Source organism: Nicotiana sylvestris, chromosome 6 (genome assembly GCF_000393655.2).
Source record: "Nicotiana sylvestris chromosome 6, ASM39365v2, whole genome shotgun sequence".
In the NCBI taxonomy this organism is placed as follows: domain Eukaryota; kingdom Viridiplantae; phylum Streptophyta; class Magnoliopsida; order Solanales; family Solanaceae; genus Nicotiana; species Nicotiana sylvestris.
Genome location: NC_091062.1, coordinates 89,853,251 through 89,867,020, shown reverse-complemented (window position 1 = coordinate 89,867,020; position 13,770 = coordinate 89,853,251). Strand labels below are relative to the sequence as shown.

General features: G+C 35.1%; 1 protein-coding gene across 3 annotated transcripts; it reads right to left on the bottom strand.

Moving 5' to 3' along the window:
* Positions 1 to 1,429: 1,429 nt before the first annotated feature.
* Positions 1,430 to 10,364, bottom strand: LOC104249257 (nucleobase-ascorbate transporter 6-like). Of its 3 annotated transcripts, none has more exons than XM_009805644.2 (15): positions 10,286 to 10,364; positions 9,731 to 9,898; positions 9,241 to 9,338; positions 8,961 to 9,134; positions 7,907 to 8,007; positions 7,594 to 7,669; positions 7,452 to 7,511; positions 7,126 to 7,310; positions 5,785 to 5,881; positions 5,304 to 5,390; positions 2,651 to 2,709; positions 2,472 to 2,563; positions 2,289 to 2,366; positions 2,037 to 2,197; positions 1,430 to 1,954 (listed from the first exon to the last, which is right to left on the bottom strand). In XM_009805644.2, the coding sequence occupies exons 2-15, from the start codon at positions 9,840 to 9,842 to the stop codon at positions 1,736 to 1,738; spliced, it is 1,599 nt and encodes a 532-aa protein (XP_009803946.1). In that variant the 5' UTR covers positions 9,843 to 9,898; positions 10,286 to 10,364; the 3' UTR covers positions 1,430 to 1,735. The 3 variants fall into 3 exon arrangements, with proteins under 3 accessions (XP_009803946.1, XP_009803945.1, XP_070006452.1); XM_009805643.2 differs by lacking the exon at positions 10,286 to 10,364 and adding an exon at positions 9,997 to 10,199; XM_070150351.1 differs by lacking the exons at positions 1,430 to 1,954; positions 10,286 to 10,364 and adding an exon at positions 9,997 to 10,199 and having other exon boundaries at positions 2,109 to 2,197; positions 2,289 to 2,395.
* Positions 10,365 to 13,770: the final 3,406 nt, after the last annotated feature.

The window sequence follows — 13,770 nt, the reverse complement described above, 5'->3', positions numbered from 1 at the left end:
TCATCTAAATCCGGTTGCGTTTCATCATTTTCCTCATCATTTTCAAAGATAGTTTGATTAGGATAAAGAGCATTCATAACTTCTTCATTTAATTGTTGACCTGGTACAACATCATGACAAAATTGACTATCGGAAAATTAAAAACAAGGGTTATCATTATCAAGAATAATAGGTGAAGGAGGACAGGAAACAGGCCTGGGTCGGGGAACCGGGGGAAGAGTAGTAGCTTGGCGACTAGATTCACCAATTTTAGATTTTCCCTTACCCTTACCACCAAATATTTTTTTCAAAGAAAAGTCTATATTAATTATAATTATCCTAAATAAAACAAACAATACTATAATATTAAAACTTAAGAGTTGGAACGAGTTTACCGAATTGACAAACAACTTCTTGAAAATTGAATATCGTTGAAGACTTGAATACTAAAATTCACCAACTTCACAATTTTTCACGAAATTGCACTAATAAAGTAAGCAATTATAGAAGAAAATTAGAGAGAGATTGAAAATTTGTGAGTAAAAATGAAAGAATGAGGGGGTATTTATAGTTGAGAATAGGGAAAAAATATAATTATAAAAAGTTTGGGGTTAAAATAAAGTTTGGGGACCAAATGGTTATTTTTTAAAGTTCCAAACGGCTGAAAATTTGAACCGGCCCATTTGGCCCGTTTGGCCCATTTGGCACGCGGGCCCGGGCCGGTCCCTGGCTAGGCCCAGCCCACAGTACACCCTTAACCGTAGCTTCCACACAAACCACGAGGGGAAACACTAAAAAGAGCAGCCCGATGCACTAAGCTCCCACAATGCAAGGGGAAACACTATGTTTGACTAAATATTTTGTGATTTACATACCCAAAAGAAAAAAGGTAAGGACTTGGACAAGACACACTCATGAAAAAAAAACTTATACATTATCAAATCATCTGGAAAATAATTATATGTAATTGCATGCCATAGGTAGAGTTTAGTAACCCTACTACAACATATTAAATGAACGTTGAGAGTGTAAAAACTCTTATAGTGTTAAGATTGTGTATATATATATATATATATATATATAATATCTGACACTGGTTGGTGGTCGGAATTTGGTTCCTCTTTCAACCCAAGTAAAGGACAACAAAAAAATATGGAAGTGCCTGTCCAATTCTGTGTATGGTTTTCCTGTCTTCAAATCCAACAAAGGACATATTTCATAGTGGTCCAATTTCCTTCTCTGCCCTTCAGTACCAGTGTACCAGCACCATCATTTAATTGGCTACATAATCTCTTCCTAATAGTATGTCCGATACAATCTTCCTTTTTCATCTAAGTAAAAAAATTCATCTAGTGTTTTGTTGTTTGTACTTGTCAGTTATGATGTTCTCTAGCTAACAGATATATTATCAAAAAGAAATCGCCAGTTACTGTAACAAATTCTTTTCCCCTTGTATTCAAAAGATTCCTTTCTCCTATTATACTGGGGGTTTTGCTGCACCCATCAAGACAAGAGTTTGAAAGAAGCAACCATTGCTAGTTAAATCCATATAGCCATAAATTTACAACAATGAGAAATACTTAACTAATAACTGTTGTCCTAAGCTTCTTCAAAATGGTTGGACTATCTATACTTCTAAGAGGGTACATCTGAAAGAAAATTGGTGCTGCAGCAGCAAGTCCCCCCAACACAGATTTCAAGGGTCAGCAAGTGGAAGTATGAAGTATGAAATCTTCTGCCTCTATGCTGTTACCAGTCACACAGATGGGAAATACTTGTTTAGATTGAAAGGGAGGGAGTAGAATTCCTCACTTCTTGTGTCAGTCTTGAAGGACTTGAACTTGTCCCACCAGTGCTTGCCTCTGTCCTTTCGTGTCTGGCCATCCTTTTTGTGCATCGTGTTGTCCAGGAAATAAGCCACAACACCCGCCACAAAAGCTTTCGATTGAAAGGGCACATTGACCATGTCGTTGAACTGAACAATAACAAACCGCGAAAGCTCTTACTACATGACTAGAATGCAACATACATCAAATGTTAAAGACATGTTGCCATACCCATCTTGCATGTGTGTGAACAGGTCCATAACCAGCAACGGCAGTATACTCATTGAAGTACTGTGGGATGGACAAACCCAGGAAGACAGAGAACCCTAATATAAACTTGGTGCGGAAGATATTAAGATTGCAGAACTGAAGGAAGCCTAAGCCTCCGGCGCCTGCAAAGAATGAACATTCACAATTCACAAACTATGAATAACATGAAAGATTTTGTCAGTGCGCAAGTGCTTGCCTTACATGTATACGTACCTACATAAGCAAAGAAAAGGCAATACAAAGCACCTACAATGGGTGCTGGAATTGAAGCAAAGACTGCTCCAAATTTCCCTGATGATATAGTGTTGTCAAGACAAATCCTTAGAGCGTGGGGGGAACAAATGTCAAGATAATCCACAAGATTTTTTTGATAAAACTGTTAGAGAAGTGATTTACCGAGAATTGAGAAGAAAATCATGAACCCAGCTGATATCTGAACAACTCTTCTACTGCCAACACGTGTCAGTGCTAAAAGACCAGCATTCTCACTGCATGTACACATGGGAAAAGTGAGGGCTTAGTCAACTAGTGTATGAGAGACTATCGAGCTGCAGAAGGTTTTTTTCTGGACTTACACAGATACAGAAGATCCATTCCCAGTGCCAAACAGTCCTGATAGTAAAATTCCAACTCCCTGAGGTAAAAGCAGAATGTTTCAAAATGAAAGAGAGCAAGAAAGTTCATCAGAAGAAATTTAGAGTGAAGGTTGCAAGGGGTAGTAGAAGGGATAGCAAACAATCAATACTTCTCATGAACCTCGTTGACAGGAAAAATACATGTCGTCCTTTCCAATCTCAAATCTACCTCCACTCTAAAAGTGAATATAACACTAAATGACCGTTTTTACCTCTTCCCATGATGCCGTATTATTCAATGAGAACGATGGGAAGGCTGCGTATGATATATTGTCAAGCCCACTCTCCCCCTACCCCAACTAGTCTGGGAACACTTCATGAACTGGTAAGTGCTTTTTACTTTTCGGCTGTCCTTCTAGACCCTTGTTTTCTTTAAATTAAACTTCTGGATTAATGAGTGTGTTAGAAGTATATATTATGATATATCACAACAACTAGAGTGAAAGTTTAACGGGAGAAAATTCCCCTATCGTTGGCATGTAATACTTAATTTCTGTGTCTCATTCTCCAAAATAAAAAGTCCTTAGCTAAATGGAACGCAGAAAACAAAAGATAGAGAGTGGAGAAGAAGAATATTTCCAGAAAACACATCACGAAGCAACAGAGAGACAACTACTGAGTTCCAATACTTTAGATAGGAACGCAGGGAATCGGGACGGTTCCAATCCCTTAGATGTCATAAAGTATGATATCTGATACCAATTGATGGATTATTATATGCAGCGGAAGCAATCCCAGTATCAAAATCACATGTAATTTAGACAACTAGCATAAACGGGATTTCACGGGTTACCTCTTGAAGCGTGAACATATCTCTTCTACCACGTGAGCCTTCAGTTCCATAACTTCTCAATGGAATCTCCATCACCCGCACAATCGTGATCCTCGAACGTTCCACGGTCTTCTACTGTGTTACCCAAATAATACCCGAAAATAGCAATTTCGTGTGGGCGAAATTTCTAGGAAAACTTGGCTGAAAATTTCAGCCACCATCTACTCATACCTCTAGGTGGAAAACCTTATGTATTTATAGCACAAGTTTTAAGGGTTAAGACCCTTTTCCAAAACCTGTTGGGTTTTCTTTTCCACCAGAAAAATGATTCCTTTATTTCCTATTATTTAGGCACAGTAGGGACCACAGAATTTAATTAACAAGGCTTCAATTATGGAATTAATTTCTAATTTTCGAAATTAATATCTACCATAATTAATTACGAATTATTCCACTAAAAATCCGTAATTGCACTCCTTATCCAATTTCGAAATTCATCCATTAAATCTTATTTAACTCCCCATATTAAGATTCAGATACTAATCAAGTAAATTAAATTACTGACGATTTAATTTATTGATTATTTCCTTTAGACTTTCGCTTAACTTATTTCATGTGTCGGATACAAAATCCACCGGCCGGGTTTACACATGCAAACTTATAAGCTTTCATAAAGGTATATCATCAATCTCTAAACCGAGACATGGATTCCATCAACTAACTATTACTTCGCCAATGTATATTATTATTATCCAATTTACCAGGCATATTGACCCACGAAAGAATCTCGCCTTTTAATAAATCAAAACAATAATAATACACACAGCTAATAATAATTATATCAAGATTAAGAGTATAAGTACATTTAATGGCTAGAGAGTTTATTTTATTAAGTCAGTATAAAATACTTATCTCTACCTGGTCCGTTCAATACATACAAAATGTACTAGCACAAGAAGTTGGAATTAAACCATTCCCATAATCAAGATTAATTATATTTAATCTTGTGCTACAATCATTCCTGATGGTTTGTCCAATTCCATCCATTAGATTGTGAACTCAAACTTTATACTTATAAGAACCGATGATTTAATCTTCCGTGTATAAGCTAAACTCTATACACTAAATCATCTACTATATAAGCAAAGGACACAGACTATTATATGATCTATTTAAAACTTTATTAAAACTGAATAAACAATTATTTCATAATAAATACTATATCTAAACCAAACTCATGGTTAATAGTATATATCCCAACAATCTCCCACTTAGACTTTTAACCATGATAATTATTAGATATACTATATCCAAATGCATGGTTAATAGTATATGCCCCAACAATCTGCTATCTAAAGAAATATCATATCTGCCGCGTATCGTCACGCCCGAAGTGGATGCAATGCGAAATATCAGTAACAAAATTTACTCAAACTGGCATTAGATTCAAAATAAATGTACAAAGGAATGATCCAGATTAGACATGTAGGGTTGCAGACTTGCGGTTGAGTGGACACAGATTTTGACTAGTATAATGAGAAGAAAGTAGAGTTGGGTGTCGGGGTTACCCAAAACAATTCATAATTCTTGCGCATGTGGAAAATGGTGATACTTGAGGGGTCAAATGATGTTCCAACTATGTGTAGTTTTCCTAATCTATTTTCCTACTTCACATAAACCTCCCTAAAGATCCTATGCATTTGATTTCGAGTAAAGCTCCACTTCAATGAAATCCAACAGAACTTTCTGTTTTACTTTTCTTTGCTTACTTTACAAGAGGGTGAGGGAGGGGGAGGATTCTAGGGAAGAAAACCCGTTTACCTGCCAACCAACACCACGGCTAAGTATGGATGGTGGCAAGGGAGTGACACTTGCATATCTTGCAACTGCAACGAAAGCACCAGTGGACTGAAAACACCAAAGCGCAAGCATGAAAGGAGGTTAGTTCAAGGTCAATCTCTTTCAGAGCATAGAAGCATCTTTTTCTTCAATAAGAATGACTAAAAAGGAAAGTGTAGAACACAAGAATTGAAAAGGACGCAAAAAGATGAGAGTAAAAAAAGGGGTAGCACAAAGAAAGAGAAGTAGATGAAGGTAAGAAGCACAGAAAATCTGAAACAACAATCAGACGTGTCATAATACCAATTACCAATGCAGCCAAATATAAGACAAACAAGATCATAGTGGAATTAGCAAAAGAAAACAACAAAAGGAGCAACCTGAAACTAAAATTTTGCAAATCCTGCCAGAATAAGATAATAAAACATTCACAATATTCAAAAGCTCTGACGGGTGAACCAACCTCTACAAGGGCAACAAAAGTAGCCATCATCATAGCAAAAGCTTCACCAGCTTCGAATGAAGGAGGTCCCCATTGGAAGGGGTAAGGAATACTAATCCTGCAAATTCAAACCAGCAAGGAAAAAGAGAAAATCATTAAGTTTACAAATTATATGTTACCTTGTAAGATCATAGAAATATTTTCCTAATGGACTAACAGAACTTATTAAGAACACTACTGAACTAACAAAAAAACTTCACACGAGTAATAAGCAGAATGAAATGGTTTTTAAACAATATGCATCCCATGTTACAATCATAAGACCATTAGTAAAAAAATATGAAACGGAGAACATAAAGTAATTTTGTTAGGTTCCTAGAGAGTAGAAAAGGAAATATTTTTGCTTCTCCATATTTCAAAAAATTGACCAACTATCTATGCAGTTGACAATATGAGAGTCAGATAGATTACATTGGGACACCCATCAGTCTCTATAAGCTTGTGCTTACTTTTCCTAATCTGTAGCAGCATCGTCGTATCTGTCAGTTATGCTTGACGTGGCAATAACAAACCAGCACAAGCAGTTAATCAGTTGTGACTAAATTGATGGTGAAAGAAAAAGCACAATTGATCATCCCATGCGAGCCTCTCTACTAGGTAGGGGTAAGGCTGTGTATACCTCCCCAGACCCCACTTGTGGGGTTACAGTGGGTTTGTTGTTGTTGTTTGATCATCCCATGTGAATTCATATAGCTCAAATACCTAGAGACCTATCTCTCTTATTCTCTTCTTGTTTTCCATTTCAATAATGTAAGGCAAGGTCAGTTTAATGGATAAGTACACACCAACTTCCAGTCTCTTCCAGAACTTTTGCCTATAGAAGCTACGTTTTTATCTTTATTAGCACGAATTGCTAACAGGAGCTACTAGGGTAATAAATTTTAGAGAGTGCAAAAAGAACAAGGCACAGTACACTCTAGATTTCTTAAAATCTAAGAGTTAAGAGTGGAAAAACTATGGCCTATTTCATATGTCAAAACAAAGTATCATTATGTTTAAGTTTGTAATGTCATATAGGTTACTGGAAACTACTCCTATGTCCCAATATAAGCATCCTAGTTTCCTCCTTATGCTGTGTCAACTTGTGCCACTTCCCTTGAACACAACTTTTACAGCATACTGTAGAATCCTTTTCAATTCTATGTCTGCAACAGATTATAAGGTTGTAGGTTTTACCGAGGAGTTTTGCTTTATCAATAATTTTGGACCGACATATACAAAAATACGAAAAAATTTCCGTCCGTGAGACCCATGCTAGTAATATTAAGAAATTGGAAAGGAGAAGGAGAGAAAAGCACTTGCCATGGAGCACCATTAATAAGTCCAGCACGATCAGTTCTGCAGCTTGCTTGTGTCTTTGGTGGCTTTCCATTGTAAGCCCCACCAACAGTGAGTAGGTGTGCATAAATCCACACAATGGCCACCGTGAAAATAACGGCGAAACGATCAAAGATATTCTTCCCTGGGCGTATCAAATGGGCCAAATACTGCAATAACAAGCATTATCAAGAATGCACAACTTATATCTCAAAAACAAAAACAAAAAATGTGTAACTTATATCCCATGATGTCTTGCTCGTAAAATAATGTTTAAGAGGAATATATGATTTCTAGACAAAGCATTCCACCTGAGAGAAAATGACTAAAAGGACTAGCTCTGGCAACCCAACTTCAACACATTTGGCAACCTAAACAAAGATGAAGTAGATTCAACATTCATCATTGAGTGAATATCGTAATGCAAGAAAAGTGTAGTGAGTTTCTACTTACCCCAGGAAAACCAAACTCATAAAGCCCAAAGCCAACAAGAGAAACCAAAGGAACAGCTGAAAGAGGGCTCAATAACCTAAGAATCCACGGGAAGTAAAATGCAAATCAGAGCTAGTATATTGCACGAAAGAGTCGACATAACTGAGCAGACCTCAAACCACAAAAAGTGATCCTTAAAGCAATTACTTGATCACTAGAATAGCATAACAATATCCAAGAGCAGACAAGTATATGCTTAATTAATGGTACAAAGCCAGGTGTTATATGAGAAGTCCAGTTCAACTGTAGGGAGAAGTCTTGTGATATAACAAACCTTGTAACATTGCGCCAGAGACCACTGAAGCCAAGGACAATCTGAACGGTTGAAGCAACAATAACTGCACCTTGGGTGGCCCGCATTATCTTCTTGAACCTCTGATGAATCATAGAAAATATCAACAAACGTTAAGACCCAATATCACCAACATGCAATGGATGACTCCCTGTGTGTATCTGCATCTCTAAACACCTTCGTGACCATTAGGGAAGTTAAAGGAACGTGCACTGACATGAATCATCAAGTGGAAAGTAAATTATTTGTGCATCAGTTTCTTTTGACACTTGGATGATATTTAAATTTGTTTCTCAAAATGATTTTATGGAAACTTGCCGTTATTGTTTGGATTTGGTTTTTTGAAATACTGGTGGTACTTGTATTTGTAATTCAAATTCTTTAAGTTATGATCTTCATTCAAAAGTTTGAAGATATATCATTAAAACCTTAAAAACACTGTAGACACTATCATATTGTTAAATTATGAGAAAAGTCAATTAAACATATTTACAAACAGTCAAAAGGTAACAAAAAATGATTGTTCGACCATCCGGACCAAATAAAGGAGAAACAAGAAAAAGGCAGGAGGGGTTGTGGCATGATGTCTGAACAGCCAGTATGTATAGAAAATGGTTTAGAACTGGGGGAGGTAAATGACCCAAGAGGGAAAAACAAGGAAGGTTGTAATACAATCTCTAAAATATCAAAATGGGTTTTGGGGGCTGGTCTTCTAGTGGAAATTACTCTTCCAAAAGCAATTAAGTTTGCTTGGTTTAGAACCAAATACCCCCTTTTGTGGTTCCAAAACTAATGGAGGTTAGTTTTGCGTTTGGTTTCAAAATTGAGCAGCCCATTAGCTATAATTGGTTTTCCAACATCCTAACTAAATGAGAATAAAACTGTTAAACTGCTAATCCCATGTATTCACCAACTAACTCCATGGAAAAGCTATATAGAAAAACCAAATATCATCTGCCTTTGACATTCGACCAATAAGATCACAGATGATCTAAACAATAGAAGAGAAAATGACTTAGTATTTGAAGACACCAACCGATACAGGGTCTTCATCACTCCATCGTCCAGAAAGGATAATCGAGATTGTAGGTGCAACAAAGGTATAAGACCCTCCAATCACAGCAGGCAGTCTGGTCCCAAAGATAGACTGCAACAAGGTGTTTAGCCCAGCAACAAGTAGCAATGTCTGAATAACTTGGGCTTTTTCCTCCTGCAAAACGGGCAGGTAATCTTTCATTTAACATTAATAACAATACTTGAGGTCAAGATAAATTCATATCTTAAGTAGTTAAGTTCAATGTGTCTAGAAGCCTCACATTTCCACCTCCCATTTGGGGAACAAGAGCAGTAGGAATGATAACCGTGGTACCAAGCATAACAAGATAATGTTGAAATCCAAGAAGAATAGCCTCAGCTGCATTCCAACAATTACACAAAATCAGCATAGTCCACTACTATACATACACATGGTGAAAGCGATTCAAGACCATTTTAGAAACATTTAGTACGCAATACAGAGAAGTGTTATACAACGCTCTGTTCAATAGCAGTAACAGGAAAATAAGTAGCAGTAATTACTTAGCTGAGTAAATATTACGTCGGCCACCAAAATAATAATTTATACGTTCAGCACTCTAGCCATTAATCTAGTTGCCAGCCCACTATACCCACATTAAGCAAAATGAGCTCACATTAAGTGTTGTCTTGTAGGTGAGAATGGAACCTGGACCTAATTGTTACTCATTCGCCTCAGCCAAAATAGGAAAAGATAGAAAAGAAATGAATAATAATAATGTGTAGACTTACGCCAAGGGGGAGGACTAGTAATGCAGTAAGAAACATTGGGAAGTTGATCTTTTGGTGGATGTGGCACTGGTTCACTTGCCTTTGCTGCTGGAGCTGCTCCACCTCCTGCCATTTTCTTTCTACTTATTGCTCTAAACTGTTCTTCTTGAGCAGTGCAAAATCCCAAATCTGCACACACACCCAGAATCACAAATCTCTCAGAAACTAAGCGGAAAAATGCTGGAAAAAAGAAACCAAAAAGAAGTCACAAAAAGACTGATAAGTACCAAGAGAGAAAGACTGAAGAAAAGGGGCTCAAAAGTTTGTTAGTACACACAAAGCTGAGTCACTGATAAATGAAGCGAGAAGAATGGAGCAACAAACCCACACATGCTAATTGCTATGCTACTACTACCCACTCACTCTCGTTAAAGAAAATAAAACTGTAACTCAAATCAAATGTGAATTGAGGGAGTAATTATCACAAGCAAATTATTTATACTAGGAGAAACCCCCTCAAATATATATATATATATATATATATATATATATATATATATATATATATTACTCTACCTTGTTCTAATAACTTTAACCTGAAGCGAATGTGTTTATGCCAGAATTAGAAATTGAAATATCCAGACTATTTTTGATTTATTTGAATGGAATAAATTAAATGTACTTATAATGATATTCAAATATCATAAACACGAATTTTGAAAAACTGGTTGAGAGATGAGATTCTAGTTGTATTAATAATTTGAAATACAGTGTATAGCTATATTGTGTTTGGTTTAAAACTATATTAAATTCTTATTTACAATTATATCTATTGTAATTACTAATACAAGAGTCAAAATAAGGGACAAGCATCCAGGTAATCCCACACTTGAGCTTTTGTAAGATTTTTCCATTTAATTTAACTGGAAGATCAAAGTTTCAACCCCTTTTTTTCTTTTTCCATATTTATGTTTATTTGCTTAACATAAAAACACACAACCAACAAGTGGTCATCCTTAATCAGAGGTATCGGGATGCCTTCTTAAAATGCATTAATGCAAATTTATTGATCCAACTTAAATGAACAAGCTTGAACAAGTACTCTGCTTTGATAAATCGTTACTTTAATTCTAACATTTATTTTCTATGATGTCAATTTATGTTTAATCTGATGGAGGAACTTGCAGGTTAGAGCAAGAAATAGGAAATAATGAGAGAATCTCGACCCCCTCCCCTCCCCCTCCGATTAGTTTATTTGCCTATTAAAATAGTTTATCTTTTGTCAGAAACAGTAACCTTTTTCTGAAAAAACAAATACTATCTCCCTTTTTTTAAATCTGAGCCTTATATTATTTATAATATATATAATTAAAAGAAAAGAGGATTAACATTTAATCTAATGACGGATTTGTTCTTGGAAAAGCGAGTACAACAAACTCAATAGCATTTATTAAAAAAAATTCCAACGCAGGAGCGAAGAAAGTTAATGTAAGATTCCCAACAATACATTTTGAGTTTGAAAGTCAAGATTTTTCTACCCAATTGTTGATTTAATGAATTAAAATAACACTACTTGGTATTTATTTCTGGGCATCTTCACTACAGTAGTTATTATCCCTAGTTATTCTTTGAATAGTGAGAACATAAAATAAAAAGATTTTGTCTTTTAGACCTAGAAAAAGGTGCTAGAAGACATATTAAAGTGTATTTGCCTTTGCCAGGGTGCAGTGCGGGAAAATTGATCGCTTGCTGCAAATTCAAAAGTTTTAACCACATGACACATGCCCGTTTGGCTATGAGTTTTGTCAAAATAAATTTGGGATTTATTTTCAAAACTCATGTTTGGCAATAAATTTTGTTCACATTTTGGCAAAATCTCAAATCACAAAATCACCCAAATTGCTGATTTTGAGCCAAAATCTCAAAACTTGGGAATAATATACATGTTTTTCCAAAATAAAGTTGGGAAATATGTTTTGAAAACGTATGTCCAAACACATTTTCGTCTTCAAACCAAACTTCACCCAAATCAAATTTTTCAAAATAAATTTGGAATCTATGGCCAAACGCTACCATAATCTTTAGAACATCTTCAGTGACGTTTCTTAATGAGAATCTTGTTGTTACTTTCAGCTTAGTAATTACATTATCAAATGGATTAAACAATTAAGTCATAAGAAATCACAAATGAAAATATTTTAAGCGTGTGTTTGGTACGACGAAAAATATTTTCCGGAAAATTTTTGGCTTAAAAGTTTTGAAAAATATTTTCATTGTGAACTCATTTTTCTCTAGTTGAAAGAAAATATTTTCATTATCAAGTGAAGGGAAAACATTTTTCAAAACTCCTTTTCAACCTTCCCCGCCCTATTTTCCATCCCCACCAACCACCCTCATACCCACCCCACCCAACCCCCACTTCACCACACGCCTACCCACCCCACCCTAAATAAAAATATTATTAATACTACTTTCTTTTCATATTATAGATATTTTTTTTTTGCATTTCAACAAATGAGTATTTTTTTTTCTACATAATATGAAAAAGTATTTTCTTTCATTTCAATAAAAAAAGTATTTTCTTTTCATAATTTAAAAAAAGTATTTTTTTTTTCATTTCAACAAAATGAGTACTTTATTTTAATGTTGTAGAAATAATACTTTCTTTTTGGAAAAATGCATAAGTACCTCCTAACCTATTCCCGGAATTTCAACTACATACTTTATCTTTGCGGGAATCCTATTACTCTTTTAAACTTTTTTTAAATGGAATAAATATCACCCTAAAATTAGACAACTAAACTCTTGGCAAGTGGTGAACTTCACGCACTGCCACATGTATATTTAGTACTTTTTTTTATTCTTTCTTCTTTTTCTTATCCTTTTTTCTTATTTCTTATTATTCTCATTTTTTTGTTATTTCATTCTCTTTCTTTTTGTTTTGGTCACCGACGGCATAAAATTGTGTCGTCGGAATTTCAAGGACTCCATGTTTTTCGGTAATTTTTTTTTTCAGCGACAGATTTTTATCCCGATTTGAGTGTGTTTTGCTTTATATTATATATATAATTTTTTCTTGAAAATGTATTTTATATGTGGGAGGAAGAGCAAAAGAAAGAAAAATAAATATATGCTGAAAATAGTGGTCGGAATTTCAAAGACTTTATTTTTTTCAGTGCAAATTTTTTTTCAGTGACGGATCAAAAAACATTGAGCTCCTCGAAAACTTTCTGGCAATCAACAATCAACAACCAAATTCTTCTTCCTCGTTCTATTTAAAATTTTGGTTCAACAAATAAAACTTAAAGAATAAAATTTACACTCCATCTCGCCGAAGAATATGGAGAATGCTGGAGCTAATTTCCGGTCAAATCTATAAGTAAAGAAACTGGAGGAAAGAAAAGAAAAATAGGAAAATAGTATTTTATAAAAAATATTATAAAAATAAAATTTCAACTTTCTCTGTCTTTCTTACTCTCCCAAAGAGAGTGACATACACTGTCTTCTGCCACATCAGCACTAAGGGTATACTAATTCCATTAAAGTTTAGGGGGTTAATAAGATTCATGTAAAGATAAAGTGTGTAGTTGAAAATTCGAGTATAGGTCAGAGGGGTACTTATGCATTTTTCCTTTCTTTTTCAACCAAAAAAAAGAGTATTTTCCTTTTAGTTATGGAGCACAAATTTTAACGTCATTTTTGCGTAAAAAATAAAGCAACACATTAGTTCCTTTGGGTTTGTGTAAATTTTTAGAAAAATAATTAAATTTTTAAAAAAAATAAAGTCCTGAAAACATTAGGTATTTGAGGAGGAGGGGGTGAGTGAGATGGGGGAGGGGGGTGAGCAAGGAAACATGGAGACTTGGGAGAATGGGTAAGGAGAGTAGTATAAAAAATTATTTTTCTAAAATAATATTTTTTACACTCTAACTGATCACGCCCAACTATGCCTTATAAAAAGGACAAAGCGGTCGTTGCAAATATATTCCGGTAACAAGTTCGGAGTCGAATCTCACATGGAATTAACCTATTAAACACAGCTATTTGACTCACACAAATTC

Excerpts from the sequence above, each read along its gene's own strand:
- LOC104249257 (XM_009805644.2), bottom strand. The coding sequence starts at position 9,842 with ATGGCAGGAGGTGGAGCAGCTCCAGCAGCAAAGGCAAGTGAACCAGTG. Across the intron at positions 2,564-2,650 it reads AATGGATCTTCTGTATCTGT|TGAGAATGCTGGTCTTTTAG; the intron begins GTAAGTCCAGAA and ends GTGTACATGCAG. Across the intron at positions 2,367-2,471 it reads GATTTTCTTCTCAATTCTCG|GGAAATTTGGAGCAGTCTTT; the intron begins GTAAATCACTTC and ends CTATATCATCAG.